The sequence below is a fragment of the Macaca nemestrina genome, chromosome 2 (genome assembly GCF_043159975.1).
Source record: "Macaca nemestrina isolate mMacNem1 chromosome 2, mMacNem.hap1, whole genome shotgun sequence".
Lineage (NCBI taxonomy): Eukaryota > Metazoa > Chordata > Mammalia > Primates > Cercopithecidae > Macaca > Macaca nemestrina.
Genome location: NC_092126.1, coordinates 33367640 through 33380281, shown reverse-complemented (window position 1 = coordinate 33380281; position 12642 = coordinate 33367640). Strand labels below are relative to the sequence as shown.

Here is a 12642-nt window from a genome sequence, read left to right as displayed (position 1 = left end):
TCACCATCATTGATATTACATGAATTAGAACAGTGCATGGCCGATAGAAAATGCTTTATATCTCTTAGCTATTACAGCCACCAATGACTCCAGTGGCTTCCACTTTGTAGTTATTAGAACACTCAAATGGAAGGTTAGAGTCCAGTTTTCTAGTTAGACCTATACATTATGTATAAAACACTACAAATAAATCAACACTGCAAATCTTTCTGATGCTTAATATTTGGGAGACTTTTTTCAATGAGAAATGTATGAATTTTGCTATTTTCCACTTTGACTGTACTAAAAAATATTCCCAAGCTGGTAGGAGGGTGCTGAATTGCTTTCAAGCATTTCTTTGTGGCTGTGAACATTTGAGATTTAGAAAACACATAAATATACTTTATAGCATAACAACTTGGCAATGAAGTAGGCTAAGTTGTTGTAAGAATCATTACCGTTTCCTGTAAGCTGCACTATGTAGAAAGGCCTGGAATGTAACTCTTTTGCTGGGATATATAGGGAGAGACCATGTTTGCTGAGCTGAGAGGATTCATCTGTGGAAGATGAAGTGTGACAGGGCGCATCCAGAACCCCAGAGAAGTCCTCCCCAGGCCATGAGAATCCCTGCTGCCAAGTTCCAGTTGTCCCTGCCAATGGTGACTCAACATGCTTAATAGGCCTAATCAAATTATCTTCTCTCTGTGGGTCTTACCATAGCAGAAAGTGCACCGCTGGAGTCTCTCTAATGCTGGTGTGTAGTCAGCTCCAGAGGGAACCACTATTACTTGAAATGTGCCAGTGTCGTCAATCTAAAAGAAGCAAAAGCAACAGACAGAAGAGCTTAGTGGGTAGGGCTGCAAGAACCTCTTAGGACTACACAGAGAACTGACATCTGGAGAGAGTAACAGTGCTCCTTCTAAGAAGGTACTGGGGAGGCACAGCATGTGAGCATGGCTAAGAGCTCTGCCTGGGTTTAAACCTTGACTCTCAATTTAGCTATATGACAACTTATTTTCCATGTTTCTTCATCTGTAAAATGAGTGTACTACTACTACCTCCTAACAGGACTACTGTGGGCATTAAATGAGTTCACATTTGTAAAGCACTTACTGACACAGGGTGGGTACAATGTGGGTAATGACCACAAAACATTTTCATATCTATTACTGCAGCAATACAGTGAGTTCTTACACTCATCATCCCAATTTTACAGATGGGGAAACTGAAGCTCAATGAAAGGTTAAAAGGACCGATCAAAAGACACTGAAGCCATTTAAGGAAGAGTATCAGAGACCTCCTCTCCCCCACCTGAGTCTCAGAGACCCATGTAAAGTCACAGGATGCCCTTTATAAACAATCTTCAGGTTTCTACTATAAACTAGGCATTGAAGCTGTCTTCGAAATACACTCAGATCTATGTCCATACAGCTCTCTGAACAACTCCCAACCCTTTCCCAACTTGGCCCCATTGCTAGTAACCCACGTGGGGAGTTTGAGGGTAGAGAACAGGGGGGAAGATAAGGAGGCTCCAAACAAGAATTATGAGCTTTGCTAATCGACCCAGAGATCATTGATAATTAAAGAAAAACTGTAGGCATGACCCTAATGGCTAGGAGATGAGTCAGATGATAATTTAGATTTTCCCTGTGATTCTCCTGTCCTAAGCTAATGACTACTCCCTTCCTCTGGGAAGATCCCCTGCCACCATAATTAATCCACAGAGGTAGAACTTCAGCAGTTGTTTATATGGAGTAATTCAGTCTTCAACCAGAGCTGACTGGACTAGATTTGGTGTTAAAGTAAATTTGGCCTGAGGACACCTCTGTACTTTGAGTCCTCATGTAACCAACTGCAACCTAACTTAGTACGTACTAACTGAAAACCTATCTTAGGAGTTATTATTATTATTATTATTTTTTACAAATAGCAGAGTCTTAGCCAATCATAGCAGCTGTGCTTCAGTTAGTCACAAGTGGCCAACTGATTAGACCAGGTTCAAATGAGGCAAAGGCCAAGCTGTAATCAGTCAAGCTGTTTCTGTACTTCCATTTTCATCCATAAACACTGCCTGCCACATTGTGAAGAGCAGCTCTCTGAAACTCCTCTGGTTCTGAGGGCTGCTCGATTTGATGGCAGCGGCAGCCCACCTGGAGTGGCCACTGCCGTGATGCTGGCTGCAGTCGGGCCCACTAGGCTTGTTCCACTCATTCAGCCTGGCAGACTGTGCTTGGCTCATGCTACCTGAGCGCAGTCGGGGCTGCACACTCCATGGAGCCCTGGGAGCTGGGAACAGGTGGAAGCCTCACCCGCTTCTGAGTTGGCAGGGTGAGAGCTCCTGCTTCTTGAACGCAGCTGCGGCCATCCAGCTGTGGCTCCAGACCCAGGCATCTTTGTGCTCTTGGGAGCTGGGAGTGGGCAGGGGCCCTGTCCTCCTGGGAGCAGTTGCAGCCGCCTGGCCCTAGCTGTGGGCCCACGCATTTCTGCACTCTTGGAGACCCAGGAAACCCTTGCCCCTACCAGCTCAGAAGTGCCTGCTCCTGCTACCTAGCCTCTTCCTGCTCCGGCACCTGCTCTGATCTTGGAGCAAAGTTGACACTGAGCCCAGGCACTGTTGCAACCCGGCCAGGTGTGCACACACTAGGGGCAGTGTTGATATGCCAACCTCACTGCCTCAGTCCCCTCCCGAGTTTGGGTGCTAATGAGCATGAGAGGGAGGCCAAGGGGGGTGCTCAGGACAGCTTGGTGCTGGACTGTAGGCACCTCTCAGTGCAAACAGCCTGGGCTCCAGTGGATGACAGAAGGAGACAAGCCGGCCTCTGCGTGGAAAGGGGTAGGTCCTCAGTGAAACCCCACCTTCAAGCCAGGAGTGGCCCAAAGCCTGGGGGCTGGGCTGACAGACCAAAATGGGAACTTATCATGCTTTTTCTGGCCCATCCATGGCCTCCCATGAATCAATCAGCACACACTTCCTCCCCTCTGAAACCCATAAAAACCCTGGACTCGGACAGACTCAAGGAGGCCACCAGATGACCAGCTACCCACCCCAGGGCCTCCTCTCTGCTGAGAGACAGACACTCTTCAGGAGACCCTGCCTGCAGAGAGGAGCTACCCACTGCAGGTCTCCTCTGAGCTGCTCTGTCACTAAATAAAGCTCCTCTTCACCTTGTTCAACCTCCACTTGTCTGTGTACCTCATTCTTCCAGGATGCAGGACAAGAACTCAGGACCCACTGAATGGTGGAGCTAAAAGAGGTGTAACACAGACAGGGCTGAAACATGCCTCTTGTTCACCACATTGCGGGTGACAACAAGATGAGGAGAGGAGAGAAGAGTTGCAACCCTTTGGAGCCCAGACCTAGGAGATTGCCAAGTCAGGGCTGTGACACCCTCTCTGGGGCTCTGCAGTTCCTGGCATCTCCAAGCTTCCAGGTGCCACCATGTCCTCCAGTGCCATCTGTGGAAGCTGCTTGGGGTATACCTGGTCCAGCCACAGCCTCGTGGGGAGCTGCCCACCCTGCCATGCCACACTCACTTGCTCACACACCCCTTGCTGCTCCACGCCTGGTTTGCCCTTGGTGGGTGTGAGATTCAGGCTAGTAGCGTGAGTCAAGCACAGCCTGCCAGGGTGAATGGGTGGAACGAGCCTAGTGGGCCTGAGTAAAAACTTGGGCAAAGGCACCACTGGCCACAGAGGTTTCCAGCTGGCGACGCAATACCCCAAGGATCCAATGACAGATTTACAAATTGCTTTTAGTGCAAATAAACTCTGCAAAATTTAACTTGCCTAAAGTTTTTAATACTTTGGTATCAAAAATGGGATCCAAACTGGACTTCCAGTGACTCCCAGGAGCACCAAGTGACCAGGTAAATATACCTGCCTGGTCCATTGTGACCACTGATCTCTCACAGCAACTGGGATCATGGGTGAGTTCTCTTTGATTCAAGCTCCACGAACTTGTGTTTTGAGCTCAAGTTTATTTGAGTAATTTTTATATCGGCTGGGTCCAAGATCAGATTGGATCTTATAATTAATAGGATTGCATCCAGTTAGAGGCCTCAGATATCTGACTGGGTCAGGAAGAAGCTGGACTGGGTCCAGTAGGTTGGTAAGATTAAGGAAGACAGAGAAGAGTGGGCCCATCTGGATTCAACGAGTCTTCTATCTTGGAACCTATTCTCTTCTAGAGAAATGGGTGAACCTTACCAAAAATAAGAGTTATAATGGCCACCGTGGGAAAGATTTAACCCAAACAAAATTGCTTATCTATGAGGCACTTTGGAGGGTAAAAAGGGGATCCTGGACACCTCAGGAACAATGGGCTGTATTATCCATTACTAGCCATTATTCTGGAGCTCGCAAGATATGCACTTTTCCCAATTACTCCTACAGAGAACATCACTACTGTAGAACAGAAGATTGGCTCTTTGAGATGTCTTTTCAGGTTGTTTTGCATTTCTAATAATAATGGCTCCACCTGAATCCACCAACCACTCCTGTGGCCCCACCCAGAATTGACTCAGAGTGTATGAGGACCATTTTCCACACCCCTATGATTGCACTTCCAACCAATCAGCAGCAAGCACCATTGCCTAACCACTGCCCACTTCCCCCAAACTATCCGTGAAAAGCCCCAGCCTCCGAATTCCCAGGGAGACTGATTTGAGTAATAATAAAACCCCAGTCTCTTGTTCAGCTGGCTCTGCATTAATTAAGCTCTTTCTCTACTGCAATTCCCCAGCATGCTAAATCAGCTCTATGTGGGCAGCAGGCAAAATGAACCTACTGGAAGGTTACATGAGCACAGGGTAAAAGCAAAGGCTACTTATCTGGACTCAGGACCAGAGGACACCTTGGCTCCAGATACTTATAATAAATTCTACTTAGGATATGTGTATGTAGGTATACCTAAGCTAACTTAAATTGGTTTTTGTGATCTGTAAACAAAGTAGTCTTGACTATACACCAGGAGAAAGAGTCTGCATTATTAATAGCTATTAAGAGGTATCTCTATGCAATGTTTTAAGTGAATCATGCCTTCACTGCATCTGGATTGTGGTAAATGACTGGAAACCAAACCCAGTGTCAGTTCAGACAGCATAGCTCAGACTAGCTGGGAAGGGCCAAGAGCTTTGTTATTGCCAACTATCAGGATCCAGGGGGAAAAAAACAATCACAGAACATTTGAACCAGAAGAAATCAGGAATCATGTCATCTATTCTCATCATTTTAAAGATGAGCCAAGTGAGCCCCAGAAGGGGTGGATTATAGAAGGCTCCAATTTAAGTTTTACTGTCCCCAAACAAGGGCTACCTTCCATCTTCTGTATGAACCACCTTTATGATTAGAGTTTTGTATCAGTGGGTCTCTAACTTAATTTAGAGCAGTGTTTCTCAAGACATTGCCCAAACATTGCTGCCATTTGCTAACTAGTCTTGTGTTCTACACATTCTACATGACTACAATGTGACCACTTCCATATTTCTGGTGTTGGTCCTTGTTAGTTTAGGCTCACATTTAATCACATATCAACACACTGGTGTCAACTTAGAGTGACATCAACCTTCTCATTGATTCTAGTGAGCTGTTTTATGGTGAGAGTCCACAGAGGGTCTACACTCTCACCCAATACCTCCCCACTTCCCCCCAACCTTTTCCCCCTTGACCAAGTAATCTTTCAGTCAGTAAAGTCTGGAAGATGTAGTTTTAGAGTTCATTCATCCTATCACGTATCACTCGAGTAAGTATAGTAAGCATATTACAGAAAAATTCCTTAAAGTCAATGTGGTCTAGAGATTTAAAATAAAAGAGACCTATTATTTACGTTTCTTATTGCTCACTTCTTGTGGATTCAAAGAAGCACCAGCTTGAATGAAAGCACAGCTATTACACTCAAAGATGGGAGGTTTGGGGCATTTAGCAAACGGTTCTGAATGATACCCCACTCTTTCCTCTCTAAACATCATGGGGCATCTCTAAACATCTAAGAAACAAATACAATGAATATTATGAATAATTTTCTTTTAGACAGTTATATATAAACAAATAAAAATTCTCTTCAAAATAAAAAGGTTGGGTACTAAAATGCTTATTTTCCATTAGAAGTCTCCCCGCATTTCAACTCTGTCTGCAATCACGAGAATCATCTATAATGTCAAAGACTACACTTAATTTTCCTCTTACCAGCAATGCCACACAGCAGTGTAAAATAAAAAGCCTGGCTAGCTAAAAGACATATTTCTTATAAAAATATTGGAAAGGGAGAGTCACCCTAGATTGGAAGCCTCAATGTGCAGCAAGTAAAATTTTATCAGAAGAGGCAATTGCTAAACAAATCTAAAGGCAAATTCCTAGGGACAAAACAAGCAAGCAAACAAAAAACATGTTTTTTCCATTAAAAAATGGTCCTCTATTTGTGAAGGGAGGCACAACTTGCCACTCAACTTCATACTATCATGAAAAACTTCCAAGATGGTGATCACAGTCCATTTACTAAAACACAGGGAAATCAGTACATGCTGTCAGAGTGGGTGCTTCTGAGGCCCAACACACATGGCTGCACAGGTACCAAATTTCACGCTGGACTACTTAACTCCCAGATGGATCAAGATTTAGAAAAGCCTTGGTAGGTATGAAACAAACTAGGGCTTTAAAATGTGGACCCGCAATAAAAATGCATCGTGTCATGAGACTTTCAAGTTCTGTTCTTAAAAAATAATGGACAACAGTTTGAACGTAGGTAAAGCACGATGGAAGAGAATGGATAAAATAAAGAAAAAGGCGGCAAACAGAGGTAGTAACGTAATTTCTCTTCTGTAATGTCAGACACTGGGTTCTAATCAAGTTGCATATATGGCTCTGTTTTGAACCCTTCCAGACCACCCTGCTTGGTCTCATCTTCCAATGTCAAGGTGGGCCTTTTGGTTTTCCAGTTTGCTCCTGTATCCTCAGACCCTAGGACAGTACCTGGTATATAAAATGAGGCACTCACTAAACATCTGTTGGATAAAACTTGGGAGCAATTCTGACTTCATCTCTAACTCCATAGCAAGTCTGAGTTCCTGAGCTTGTTATAAAGCAACATGGTCCTTGTTGTGTTTATTATCACTGAATCTGACCTGCTGATACCTGAATGAAAAGAGGCACCTCTCCAAGAGAAACGCATCACTGGGGTTTTCTTTTACCAACCTACATCCCAGCATTAGGCATCTCACACATTAACAAACTTTTGTTCTTTCTATACCTGTTGCAAAGAACTGCTCTTTGTTGAGCTTTTTCATTCATTCAACATTGGTTAAATATCTGATATATGGCAGGGACCAGTAACCTAGAAGATCAGCAGATACTGTTCCTATTGCCACACACCGTACATTAGGAAAAATAAACATGAATCCGATAATCACACTTCAGTTGGGAGTGTTGGGGGCCAATGTGGCTTACATTAATGGGGGTCATTATCAAGAACTTAAACCTTCATTGGTGCTCTTTTGAGAGGAACTTCTTCAAAAAAGGAGTAAAGAGTTTCTAGAAGATTTGAGTAGAATCAAGAAACCAGATTCATCAATTTCTAGGTGAGACTGAACACTCAAAAGTTTAAAACACAAAGTACATTTTCAGAAGTTAAATGTTGTGCACACACCTTTGAGTGGGTGAGCAGAATTGTGTCAGTTTAAGTTTACATCACAATTTGCATCAGGAGAGAAAGTTATCTCCTTTTATGAGTAAATAAAACCAAGGGATGAGGGAATTACAAGGACTGTGTAGCCAAAATCACTTATAGAATTTTGTAGCTACTGCTACTTCTCATAGCAGCTACATTTGCATAGCCCAGCCCCACCTTTTCCTACTTTATTGCATTTCCCTATCTGAACCTGATCCATCAGCCTTTCATTTGCATAATTCTAAGATTAGTTCAGTGATGCTACTATTAATAATAGCAGTTTCAACTCCTTTACAATCTAGATTTTATTATTATTAAACAAATTTTAGTTCAGGATCAAGCAACTGAATGCTAATAATTAAAGCAAAAGCTATCATTTTTTCTTTCTTTGAGACTGAGTCTCACTCTGTCACCCAGGCTGGCATGCAGTGGTGCGATCTTGGCTCACTGCAACCTCTGTCTGCTGGGTTCAAGCGATTCTCCTGCCGCAGCCTCCTGAGTAGCTGGGATTACAGGCACACGCCACCACGCCCAGCTAATTTTAGTATTTTTAGGAGAGATGGGGTTTCATCATGTTGGCCAGGATGGTCTTGATATCTTGACCTTGTGATCTGCCCACCTCAGCCTCCCAAAGTGCTGGGATTACAGGCGTGAGCCACCGCGCCCAGCCAAAAGCTGTCATTCTTGAGTGACCCTAGGCACTAATGTAGTGTTGCATCAATTAATCTTCACACTAACTCTAGGAACCAGGTACTTTCTGCTTTCAATATTTTACAGATGAGAAATGTATTACAACTCTGTTATGCTTATTTCAACACTTTCACGGAAAATTTAGAGCAGTGGAAAGGGCCTCAAAAGGCCACTTTTAGCTCCTAATCTAGGAAAAATAGAAGTCACCCTCCACAGGTGAGTGACCGCCCCTATAAAAGACGTGCAGAGAAAGGTAACATCTTGTCTACCGGCATTAATCCATGCCCAGTACGTCAACATTGCCTTTCAAAAGTTCTCTTTTAAAACCTAAAGTTTCCTACTGCTGTCACCCTTCGTTTCTCTAATAAGAGATTTTGCAAATTTGGAATTTGGCTGGCTTGTTTTCTCCAGTAATACTTTTTCATATGCTTGAAGACAATGATTGTTTCTTGTATGTCTTCTTTTCTCAAAATACATGTTCATGTTCAAATGGCTGGCCTTTTTTTTTTTTTTTTTTTTTTTTTTTTTTTGAGACAGAGTCTCACTCTGTCACCCAGGCTGGAGTGCAGTGGCGCGATCTTGGCTCTGCTGCCCGGGTTCAAGTGATTCTCCTGTCTCAGCCTCCCGAGTAGCTGGGATTATAGGTGCCTGCCATCGCGCCCGGCTAATTTTTGTATTTTTAGTAGAGACGGGGTTTCTACTAAAATGTTAGCCAGGATGGTCTCGATCTCCTGATCTCATGATCCACCCACCTCGGTCTCCCAAAGTGTTGGCATTACAGGTGTGAGCCACCGCGCCTGGCCCTGCACTTTTTATTTAAGTTAAATTTTCCAGTGCCTCTTTGCTGCTCCCTGGGCCCCATTCATGGTCTCCACATGGAGAACAGAACATCGTGTGGTGCCAAGAGGCCAACTGGAAGGACCCTTTGCTGGGCCCAGCAGGTCCCCAGTGATGAAGCCCTGCCACTGAACCACTATTAACGGGATATTTTAAAGTTATCCTCAGTCATCTTAATCCCAGGTGATTTATTTAGGAATGCAACACATTTCCGATTTTACTCCACAAGCTAAGAAGCTATAACTGGAATGGCTTTTCCTTTATAAATTGCAGGTCGTTACATAATTAGCAAAGTTATAAAATCAGCCAATTGGCTTTCATCACACAGCAACAATTACTACCCTGACTAACTGACATGTATGTTTATTGGCCTCCTGATTCAGTATCTTTAGATTCAAAGGCAACTCAAAGAGTAGCTCGGGGAAGCACTAGAACAGCAAACTTGAAGTTCTGACATTGCCATTTCTTAGCTGTGGGAACCGGGAAAAGTGGCTTAACTTCTGCACGCTCAGTTTCTCATCATCTATTTTATACACACTACTTGTGAAAATTAAACAGGTTAATGCATAGACATCATCCCATTTAATAGAAAGAGCTTAACATGTTCCCAGTACACAGTAAGAAACACTTATTCTACTCTGCCGATCCAGATTTTTTTAAACTTCCTAACAAATGACCCTGATTTTGAAGGCAAGGTAGTATAGGGGCTTCTGAACACAGGCAAGATAAATAAGAATTGTCGTGTGAAAGGTTTCACCCTCCTACCGCAAATGCGCGCCTGACCGAGGGCACGTTGCTGAAAGTGATCACCACGGGAATGATTTCAAGCGCGCTGAACTCCATGGCAGCCGTAGTGATGGACTGGGAATCCGCAGACTGACCGCTGCTGAAAAATGTGGCAATTCTTCTCGTGTGCGCCCCCGGAAGCGTCCGCTTGAAGATATTCCTGGAAATAAACCGCATTGCTCTGCCAATCTCCCGGCTGGAAGAGGATCTCTCATAAGGAATGGCTTCAATTTCCCTGAGAAGTTGATTCTTCTTGTAGGCATCTGAGAAGCGCACGAGGTGCCTGGCGTGGGAGTTATAGGAGAGGATGGCGATGCGCGCTCCCACGGGGCAGCTGTTCTCCCGGACTTTAATGTCTTTCACCAGGAAAGCCATCATCTCCTTCATCCTCTCAAATTCCCGCTCAGTGACATCCCGGGACTGGTCCAGGGCAAACACCAACTCGGTTGGGTGCACTGGGCATTCGGGTTTTCCTAAAAGACCATATCCCTTATCACATAGCATCCTTATTTATTTATTTTTTTGAAAAAAAAAAAAAAAAGACACATAGAAGGCAAAGTAATTTTAAATGTTAACTATTCAAATACTTAGAGTAAGTAATTTAAGTACTAAAACAAACGTAAAATATTATATATTTAAATCTTGAATAATTATAGATGTTATTCTAAAAGCTGAGTCTGCTCTTTTGAATCAGGCACAAAAGGAAAACATCTGGAATTCAGTTTCATTTTATAAGAAATGTTAAAGTTGATTATCAAATTCCTTCTAAACAATAGAGAGCTCCTGGAAATACCCTTCACCTACAGAGACTGGATTAAAAGTATCAAGTTTTATTGGTGAAACTTTACTCAGTTAAACATTTCTTCTTTCACTTAATAAGGAAATGTAATAAGAGTTAAAAAGGAATGGCTGTGAAAGCTCTGCTGATAATTTTAGAAAAATTTGAAGAAAACTGACATAGTTCACAGAGCAAAGCATGAGATGCAAAGAGAGTAGGCAATACAGGGTAGAGTTTGGCGCCCTTGGCCCAATCACTAACCAGCCATGTGACCCTGTCCAAATTACTCATCCTGTCTGTGCCTCAGTTTCTTCATCTGTAAAATGTGAGTCATAACATCACCTGCTACATAGGTCTGAGGTGAGCATTAAATGAATCAGCACAGGTAAAGTACTTAGAATAACAGAACTTGGCACATAGTAGGTGCTCAATAAACGTCAACCATTGCTGTTACAATTATCATTCCAGACTTTTTCACTGTGAGAAATACATCACTAAAAGGAGACTGAGGAAAGCTTTAACAGATACATTTTTGTTTAACTGTTACAAATGCAAGTTTACTCAATAAATATGCCTTATTACTTAGAGAAAGTGACGATGGTTGGTAAGCTCTCCTTTAAGTGTTAACTGCATATTTACGTATCTGTACTCATTGGTTTCAATTCATTCTAATCTCAGTACCTTGTCCTTGTCACAGCTGACAACTTATTTTTGATTATCTGATTAATGTTCATTTATGCTAGTTTATGATGTATGGATAGGAACAGTATCTGCTGATCTTCTAAGTTATTAGTCCCTGCCATGTATCAGATATCTAACAAATGCTGAATGAATGAAAAAGAGCTCAAAAAAGAGCAGTTATTTGCAACAGGTATAGAAATAACGAAAGTTTAATAACATGGGAGATGCCCAGTGCTGGAATTTGAGTGGTAAAAGGACACCCCAGTGATGTGTTTCTCTTGGAGAGGTGCCTCCTCTCATTCAGATACCAGCAAGTCAGATTCAGAGATAATAAACACAGCAAAGACCATCTTGCTTTACAAGCTCAGGACCAGACTTGCTGGGGCTCACGTAGGCTGACAAGGAGACATCCCTCTGCCATGGGCCAACTGGGCCTTGCCCACCTTAGTGCTAAACTATGACCTCCTGCCATCCTTGACTCCACGTCCTTCAAAGGCAAAAAAGTACCAGTGAGAATAAATGTTCAAACCCAAATCAAACTGTTCCTCTCGATGGAGACAGGAAATCATTAGTCTCCAAGTCTAAATTACTGGGCTGAACAGATTTTTACAAACTGAGGTGTCACTTTTAGAGTTTAAAAAAGTAAGTAGAATTAAACATGAAAGTGGTTCTGCTGACTTTTTTGGGGGTGGTTATTTGCATATGGAAACAAAACCAACAAAAATGCTTCAGATACAACTTAGAGATAAAGGTGGGGGAAGGTTCACAGCACTGGCAGAAGACATGAAAAAAAAGTCAAGTTTTAGGGGAAAAACCTAAGGAATAATTCAGCTTCCAAAACACAAGCCCTAAAACCCAGCAAGCTGCCAGGAGTCCCAAGGAGTCTGAAGAAGCCTAGGCTGGATTGCAGTGGTACCTAGGAGGCCCTCCTCAAGAAGGGAGGGACTGCTACATGCGGTTCCCCAACTAACATGGCTCTGTCACCACACACTATGTACTGAGGACTGCCACTTGTCACAGAGGAGGTAAAAGAAAGGACAGGGAGGCAAGGATCAGCCCAAACTACTGCCATGTAACCTAAACACAACTCTGATGGTCCTTGTCCAGGTCACCATCATATTTGCCTGAATACTACAGCCCTGTCTAAACTAGGCCTTTGGCTTTGACATTTCCCACCCTTCACCCTTGCCACAATCCACTCTCCCCATAGCAGCCCAAGTAATACTTTAAA

At 43.2% G+C, this 12642-nt stretch overlaps 1 protein-coding gene across 1 annotated transcript in view; it reads right to left on the bottom strand.

Annotated features, from left to right (window-relative positions):
- Positions 1–12642, bottom strand: part of LOC105490394 (collagen type VI alpha 6 chain) — a 162148-nt gene that overhangs the window by 19966 nt on the left and 129540 nt on the right. The window contains exons 35-36 of the mRNA XM_011755938.3: positions 9932–10425; positions 695–791 (exon numbers count right to left, since the gene is read on the bottom strand). Of these exons, the coding sequence (XP_011754240.2) occupies positions 695–791; positions 9932–10425 (591 nt within the window). The remainder of the gene's footprint in view (positions 1–694; positions 792–9931; positions 10426–12642) is intronic.